General features: G+C 43.5%; 1 protein-coding gene across 1 annotated transcript in view; it reads right to left on the bottom strand.

Annotated features, from left to right (window-relative positions):
- Positions 1 to 5233: 5233 nt before the first annotated feature.
- The window catches only part of LOC118422376 (alpha-N-acetylneuraminide alpha-2,8-sialyltransferase-like), a 13298-nt gene continuing 9472 nt past the window's right edge, over positions 5234 to 9059 (bottom strand). Inside the window, exons 3-10 of the mRNA XM_035829896.1 lie at positions 8824 to 9000; positions 8041 to 8185; positions 7501 to 7613; positions 7264 to 7356; positions 6848 to 6967; positions 6411 to 6544; positions 5746 to 5842; positions 5234 to 5396 (exon numbers count right to left, since the gene is read on the bottom strand). Coding sequence (XP_035685789.1) covers positions 5234 to 5396; positions 5746 to 5842; positions 6411 to 6544; positions 6848 to 6967; positions 7264 to 7356; positions 7501 to 7613; positions 8041 to 8185; positions 8824 to 9000 — 1042 coding nt within the window. The remainder of the gene's footprint in view (positions 5397 to 5745; positions 5843 to 6410; positions 6545 to 6847; positions 6968 to 7263; positions 7357 to 7500; positions 7614 to 8040; positions 8186 to 8823; positions 9001 to 9059) is intronic.

Genomic DNA, 9059 nt, shown 5'->3' with positions numbered 1-9059 from the left:
ATATCGCGTGCGGCAGCTGAATCGACCGCTGATCACGAGCGACAAAATATTTCACCGATAGCTTAACGAATTTCGAATTCAAAGATGAACAATATATTTACACTACTTGTGTTTTGTTGTCTTTTAAATCATGCTTCTACATATTGTATCACATTCCTATTATAAAATCAAGGGTCATAGAACTCCAATTTTGGTGGCCGTACGGTCGCCTACCGATCACAGTCTAGTGGACAGGGGTGCTAACAACCACCTGTCCTGAATACAGTCTCCAAAAAATGTGTGATTCACGTATTTTCTTTTATATTTGACTGTCGTTTGGAGACCTAAGTTTGCCATACATTGTACCCGTTCTACAAATGTTGTGCAATAAACTTTGACTTGACTTGACTTTGACTTGGAGGCTGGTTGAAAATCCAAAATTGAAATAACGGATCTAGAAAGAGAAAAGATAACTACTTTTTCCAAGGGGGCCACTTGCTTTTTCACGAGTTCATTGACCCATGTGAAGTGATTTCAGATGCAAGGCGCGTCATAGAAACAAAGGGAACCTGGAATTCTCCTTTCACAAAAGTGCAGCCAAGCCTACCCGTGCCAGTCACCCATCGGATCGCCCCCCTCCCCACACAAACAAGTGAAATGGTGTCGGAAAAAACTAATTTCGTTTCAATGACACCGTCGGGAATTGGTGCGCCAATTTACATTCATCAAAACCTAAAGCCACACTGCTCTAAATTCAATCACATCGTCCCAGTACGAGTAGTGTTAAATATCTCTCCTTAAGCTTGCTGTTCCAAGACCTTCCAATATTCAACGTGCGATTTGAACGAAATTCAGTTTCTGCCAGACTACCTACGCCGGCTGTATGGAAGATTTACATTCATCAAAACCTAAAGCCGCACTGCTCTAAATTCAACCACATCGCCTCAGTACAAGTGGCATTTTTTCTTTCCTTGCTGTTCCAATATTCACTGTTCGTGCCCGCGTGCGATTTGAACGAAATTCCGTTTCTATCAGACCAAGGAGGTTGACCAGATTAACTACGCCGGGTACATGGAAAATGATTGTGCTAGCGGGGTTCGGCCACCAAAGGGTTTTACTCACCGACATAGAGCAAATGTGACTTCCCCCGGTCGCGGACTGTTAAGGTTGCGCTATTTCAAAACTAAAACTAACTTCATTCAGCCAATATTAGAGCAAGGTATAACAGGCTGCAATGTTGTTTTAGTATATCCATATATGTATCTATATATACATGGATAAACCAACCAATAATAACTGTGACTTTCCTGATCAATTACTTATCTTGTTTTTGCCAAATTCTACTGTCCATACCCCCGTAGGAATGAGGCTTCGTATGAATCCGTTTTTATTTGGATAAAGAAATCCATAACAACCTTAAACCACAAGGGTCATGCCATCTGGGAATACTAGCGCACATCAAAAGGGACGTTTGTAGCTTTAATTTGTTGTAATCTAATTGATATTCATATTTGGACAGTTCCCGATATGTTGTAGTTTCGGGAATGAAACGCACGAGGGAAACTTCCCCCCCCCCCTTTAAACATGAAAATAATCACGTAAGCTACGAGACATGTTCGTCCTTCGAAACATATCACCCGTTGATATCTATTACGCAGGCAATGTATTTTGTTATGTATGATGACAATACCTGTCTGACTATCAATACAAGGGATATATCACACCCGCATTAGAAGCACGTTAACTCAGCCTGCACGGAATCAGGTCACGGCATGCCGCTGTAACGGTATGATATAGTAGTCTTTACCAGACTATAAAGGGAGAATAATTTTGCCAGGGGAGTTTGGCCAACATAAGGGTTCATTGGCGACGTTAAATGAAATGTTAACCTTAGCGTGGGCTGAATCTCCAGGCCAATTACTGAATTACTCCCTATTTTCCCCGAATTCTACGATCTATACCCCTGTAGGAAAGCTGTATGATATAGTAGTCTCTATCAGAGTAAGGGAGAATAATTCTGCCAGGAGAGGTTGGCCAACATAGGGTTTCCTTGGCGACGTTAAGATAAAATGTTAACCCGCCCGCTGACTCCCCTGACCAATTATTTCCCCCTTTTGCCGAATTCTGCGATACATGCACCCGTAGGAAGACTTCTGTTAATTAGTGTTATACGTACTGTAGCTCTCCTTGGTGTTGGGAGTATTTCCTCTGTCGGTCCCCGTCTTGTTTCTTCTTCTTCCTTAAGCTTGTCGCGAATCTTGAACAGTCCCTCAAGCAACAATCCCGTGTCCACTGTACTCCAACGGCGGTTCCTTTGGTGTGTTTTAAAATCAAACTGTCGCACAGAATCTACTCCATCGCCGTAGCGTTACCGGCGCCGTGGCTACCTGTATTGACAGTGCATGGGTTTCTGTTTTCTACACAATGTAGGTCACGTGGTCAGGGACGTCACATCGAAGAAGATTTAAATAGATTAGACGATACCATTCAGCAGTAAGTCAGGTAGTCATAATTTTTAGATCTAGGTATGATAGGTTATATTACATGGGAAATGCCATTACATATCGTACACGGAGCAATGATCGTTATGTATATTACGGTTCCCCCATAAGTTGTTTTTACGGGGTTTTCTCTCACAGAAACAGTGGTATATCCTAACGTTTTCGGTCACCCGAAAAGTAGGTGTGTCTTCTGTAGGGCGCGGTTGTTTTTGTTTATTCGTTACGTAGTAGGTAATATTAGCTTAACGGGCGCGGTCCGGGCTGCAAAGCCTGGCGAGTCTACAAAGATCAGGCTGTGCTAATCTCCAAGCAGATCCTACGGTAGCATAAGATAGTGTCAAAAGCTCGCAGAGGAGTGAAGCCGGCCCAGGACTAGGAGTGTGTTTTGCTACCGGAGACCGGCTTCACTCCTCTGCCAGCTTTTGATACTATTTTATGCTACCGTAGGATCTGCTTGGAGATTAGGCTGTGCAACATTAGCAGTACCTGATCTGGGACTGTGCGTATTCGCTTACTCTCCAAGCAGAGGTTCGGTTCCGGCAGGCTTCTGAAGTGTTTTAGGTGTTTTTTTTTTACATTCGATCTCTACCGTTTTCTTCATGTCTGCCGGCCGGCGGACATGAAGAAAATGGTACAAAATGAATAAAAAAGCCCAACATAGACGCCTTAAAACACGTTAAAAAATCGTAGCCGAACCTCTGCTTGGAGAGGAGTGCTTTAACGACGTTTCGGTCACTCATCCGAACTTCCATGGCAACAACATGAACACGGGATCAGAAGCTTTTCTTTGCACCTAATTTCCTGAAAATAGAATTTGTACGAAACATCGCCAGGATGTACGCTTCAAATGCTGAAGCTACACGTTCCACCGCAGTCTCTACCAGACTAACTACGGCAGATACAGGGAGATTATTTCTCCAGGCGAATTTGGTCACCAAAGGGTTTCACTTCGGACGGGGAAATGTGATTACTAGTATTTTCCACGGACTAACTCTCCCGGCTCTAATTATTACCTTCGGCAAGAGGGTTGATAACATGTTTTCGGTAGCGTTTGTATGTTTGAATGTGAGATCTAGGCGAATGGCATTTTCAGATGCATTGTACAGAACCTATAGCAACGTATCCTTGAAGGTGTATCAAGAGTCATGTATGGGTTTTATCTGAAAGGAGTTACTTTCTTTATAATCTGCTACATCTTGGCTAGTCCATCAGAAAAGCGGAAATAAATGTCTCATACATTCTTGGCTTTCCTTTAAAACACGGAACAACGGAGCAGTCATGTGGGGAAGCCACTTGTAGGATTAATCAGAACAACGAGTTACAAGGAAGTCATTCTAACAGAACCGGATGAGAGGTCGTGTCTGTGGTTCCAGCTATGTTTGGCGTGACCTTCCTAGCCCTACAGTAGTCTCTCTACCGGAATAACTACGCTGGAGAACAATTGCCCAGGATTTGGGCAGAAATCATACCTTTGATTGGCAGAAATTATACTCTTCTGGCCAAACATTCCCCTTTTCCCCTGAAGAATAGCGCAGCGTAGAATGGATATCCTTCAAATACACAAAAATAAACAAAATATTCTACGATCCCTACCCCCACAGGAAGGCTAATCTCCAAACAGATCTATCTGGGGCAGGGACAGCATTACCACTATCCTAGGGATAATCGGTGTCAACTGGTCCTTGGAGACTGCCCTTTCACTGGCTTCCACATTAAAAGTTTATCTGTCATCTCGTTCTTCTTTCTGCAGCAGTGACGTATAAACGAGGTTTACTTTGTTGTATTGTTTCAGCGGTGTATTCTTGTTTAGCTCACGGGTTGTGATTCTTTGCCTCCATGAGACGTTTAAGACACTTCTCAGCATTCTAGTGTATGAGCCATTTAACAAGATAGATAGATATTCGAAGTTTATTTGCAAGTTCATGCCCGAGGGCTGATTGCAAGTACATGGTATAAACATAGGAGATATACAAGTGGCAACAAACAGTTATAAACAATATTCTCTCCAGGGCTTTTGTGAGTGTCCAACATGCTGACCCGTAGAGGAGGATCGATTCTACTGCTGCTCTGAAAGACCGATTTTGTAGCTGGATTGGAGTCAGTTTTTCACTCTGCTCTGCTAACATCTGACGATCCATGCAGGCAGCAATATCGGCACTTGAACATTGGCGTGCAGCAGCACCACCTAGCGCGATCCACGGGTACTGCCAAATGTGGGGGCCCTGTGGCCTGTTATGAAGAAGACGCCAAGCTCAATAGTCTTTGGGTTTACGTCATGGAACATAAGATTCAATGTACAGGTATTTAAAAGTGTAGATTTGTATTCAAGAAATACGGAGCAGCATTTTTCAATTTTTCATTTTTCTGAAGGTTCAGCTGGGACGGTGTTCGACGTTGTAAAAGTCTTACACTCTATACCAGTGCACAAAGTACAACCCTTAACAACGTTAACGTTAATAAGCTTTCGGTCAGCCATCTGATCCTCAGTCGAACCCTAACCCGAAGACGGGGGCCGATACCGACTGTCGGGCACCTTTGACCCGTTGCTGACATCACACTTCCGTTACATTCACGTGACCTAGGCGGCCGGTCATTCCAACTTGAGAAGGATAAGAGCACTGATCAAAAGCTTGTTGGTAAGCGCTTTACATTGTGCACAGAAATAGCAATAGAATCTCCATATCTTCAGATAAACAACAGTTCTGTGTTCTATTGCAACAAATTCTCTTGCTCTTTGGTCCATGGATGACCCTCTATCTAACGCCTGAGGTATTCCTGTGTTCCACACACGGTGACGTGACCAGTTTGATGACCCCATCCTTGTACAGCTCCACCAGCTTCACGAACTCCCGGTCCATACGGTGCCACGTGTTGTTTACTCCGCCGTCTTTCGGCCCCGTCTGGGAGTAGTGGTAGCTGGTAGTGAAACACGGAAAAGACATTAAAAATGTGTATCTTCATCCCCACTCTTGTTCTATGATATACTATTGATTATCTCAGTGTACTTTTTTAGCATATTAATGTATCTGTTTAGACTTTTTGCTTGGGGATGGGGGGCGACAGCAAATAGTGTAGGAAGTTTGAGAGTCTGTGACATCAAAATTAAAGTAGATAACTGTATTGTATTTAGAAAAGAAATCCTGGTACGGAGTATTTCTTTCCTTGATAGATTTCTTACTGACCGTGTGATACAGAAAACAAATAAAGAAACAAAGAAACAAACAAAGAAACAAAGAAACAAAAGAATTCGTTGCAATTCACGCACCTAAGCGGTTTTCCGTTCCTGTCCATGTTAAAAGGCCAGAAGCCGTACACTGTGATCTTCTCACAGAAGGAGAGGGCGGAACTGATCATATAGAAACCTGCAAAATCAACAGTATTATTATTATCATCATCATCATCATCATCACCATCATCATTATCACCACATCCACATCATCATCTTCATTCTAGACAGAGACGAACACGTTACAGTTACACGTTACAACAATGACTCAAAACACGACCATATAGAGTATCAAGAAAACGAGATATCAAATGTTGAAGTTCGGCTGTGGTACAAGAAAAAGCCGCTATTATTGAACCTGACCTTTGCTTTCACGACTCTTACCGATGTACCAAAACATCGGAAGGATCCATCCACAACGTTAAACTGTTCACAAACGCACTCTAACACACGACACCGGAAGCACAACCTTCTTGGCAAAGATGAAAAAGGGCTATGCATCAAAGGACGTATACTTAGGCTAACGTCGCATATTTTGAACGGCTGTCTGTGGAAACGAAAAATAGAAATGTATAGGTAACAAAAATACTGCACACAACTATTCTCGTTACGCGTCGTGTAGTTTGGTGACTTTTATATCATATTTTCCGTTCCCGAAAGCTGCCCGGCCGGGCCCCGGTTTGGAAACGTGACGTAGGCCTTACCAGAGGAGAAGCTCTTCTCATCAAGCCCCCTATCGGTCCAGAACTTTTCTGCAGCGATCTTGTGATGAGGATGGTTGAAGACGACCCTGTTTGGCACTCTCGCTTTGGGCACGGCGGTCTGGAACCAGATGAGCCTAAGTATAGGGGTAATGGTACAGAAAATGTAGATCCAGGTACGGTCCAGGTCCAGAGCACCAGGTCCAGGTCCGGACCTGAACCTAATTGTTCGTGAATGGGCGGTACTCAAAATAATAGTCCATTTTGCTACAAAGGAATCTGTTTTGTGGAGTATCCTATTTTCACGAATTCATTACGAGTTCGTACGGAGGCGGTACGTACCACTTACGGATCCCAAAAGATTGCCCACGTTTTGGCACGTGGACAGCACGTAAATAGCACGCACGGCGGGTTGTGCCCTCAGCTTTACCCAGCCCTACCTGCGTATGTTCCATCGCACGTTGAACGGCATAGTGAAGATCATGCTCCTGCCGTACTTGTTCCTGATGATGTGGTTACGGAAGATCCGCAGCCAGTGCATGCTGCGGATGTCTTGATATCTGCAAAATATTCGAAAGCCAGGTCAGCCCAATTCTTTACTATACATGTCAGCAATATCGGTAACATCAATTGTAAGTAAGGTAATGCACAATAGAAAACGGTCAGTTTCGGATAGGCCTCACTACCTTTTGTCAGTGGTTGATCATGATATAAGGCTTCAGTCAAGCAGATACGTTACCAAATGACCAAAACTTAAACTGTTGCTTTCTCAGTCTCAACTCACGGCAACATAAGGTAAAAACGCTGTAACTGAATGTAATAATTCGTTTGTTGATTTAATAAACGAAACGCCTACTCTTCATGCACCGTGAGTGAGTTGCAGGTGACGAAATGTGTCCGTATGCCGATGTCTTCTTTGAAGGCGTCTGCCATAGGCGGCATATTGAACCTGGAATCATATGGGAGCAATATCAGTGCATGGCGCTTAGTTGTGAAATAAAATTGCATTACTCTTGATTTAGATACGCTTTTTAAGTTAAGTTAATAACAGCAAAAATCCAGATACTGACAGAATTTTCATTTTGTGTCATACCTGATGATGAACTCCCCGCTGTTAATCTCCCGCCCACACCTGCTGCCCCTGAGTAGTCCACTGCTACCCACGATGTTACAGGTTTTATACTGTTTGTAGGAAAACGGCGAGCTCTGAATGCAGGGAAAGAAAGGAGGGAAAAATCGAGGTAAATAAGACACTAAGATAGCTAATAGAAAACATTTAAATCAGGTCCTTCTACTGTACTGTAGTTATGATGGAAAATGTAACGGAATGTTTTAAAGCTTTTAGACTACTTAAGAAATTTAGACACGTCAATCATCTGACGTCAAGAACCATTCTTTCAAGATACTACTTAATGATGACGTAACAAAAATACTAATCACCATCACTAATACAATCCTTATTACTGGCTTACGTGTACAATAAAACCTCCTGTATTTACAACTAAGGAGCATGATAACAGGTGACGTCTCGATGGCCGTCTGCCATCTTCTTCAGAGCAATCGGATAAAGAACTTCGTTATTCAGTCATTCACTAGCCCGATGAAATTATTCACGGATGTACAAGAAACATACCACAGGCTGCCTCCCTGCCACCACAGCAGACAGCTTGTACTCCACATGCCTCTCTGCTGCCAGAGTCAGTGGCGTGTCTTTGGACGTGTTGTTCTGCGTCACGATGTACATTCGGGAGGTGCTGAGGTTAGACTCCAGCGCCGATCTGGGATGAGTGAAGTAAATCATTAGTACTGTGGTAGAAATATATAATGAAGTTTATTTGCAAGTTCGTGCCCGAGGGCTAATTGCAAGTACATGGTATGAACATAGTAGATATACAAGTGACAATGAACAGTCATAAACAATATTCTACTCTAATACTAGTGTTGGCTATTTCTAAACAGGTTGGGTTTGACTTCTTTTTACCGGTGGCCTTGTGGTTAAGGATGTTGACTCAAGAGAAAATACGTACATGTACCAAGCTTCGGATAGGGCCGTCCATCGGACAGGATCCCGTGTTTGGGAGAGTCACACCTCAAGAACGTTAAAGAACCCGACACACAAATAGTAGGGGTGAGTGGATAAAATAAAGCTTAGCGTCCGGATATGCAGCTTGTACTGTTCAGTACAAATCTGATGTGTTGCGCGATGAGGCGGTTTACCGGGTATGTAACGTGAATACAAACAAACCTACCAGAGAAGGTTCTGATTGCCATGGCTACGTCGTACAAATTTATGTAGAAATTTGACACAAGAAATCGGCTAGTTCAAAGTTCTTGCAACACCACGAGCTGGCTTTGAGAACACAGACCAATACTCCACTCCACTTTTGGTCTATACAAGGTATGTTAAGTCAGTTACCTGAGTTCCTCCGCTGCATCAGGCCTAAACTTCCACGTCCTGTCGATGGAGTCCAGCACGGACAGGATCTCCCGCGGCGGCGCCTGGAGCCGGGTGCCGTTATACATTATGTCATCGATCTCCTTAGGGAAGCCCGGCAGGGTCTCATCCACGTCCAGCAGGTCCGTTACTGCAGTGCTGTGGGATACAATATGACGTTGTGTCCGTGAATACCTCATCAGGTTGTAAGACCGGTA

This window comes from Branchiostoma floridae, chromosome 9 (genome assembly GCF_000003815.2).
Source record: "Branchiostoma floridae strain S238N-H82 chromosome 9, Bfl_VNyyK, whole genome shotgun sequence".
NCBI classification, from domain to species: Eukaryota; Metazoa; Chordata; class Leptocardii; order Amphioxiformes; family Branchiostomatidae; genus Branchiostoma; species Branchiostoma floridae.
Note: the sequence above shows the minus strand (reverse complement) of the source record. Positions and strands in the feature narration are given on the sequence as shown.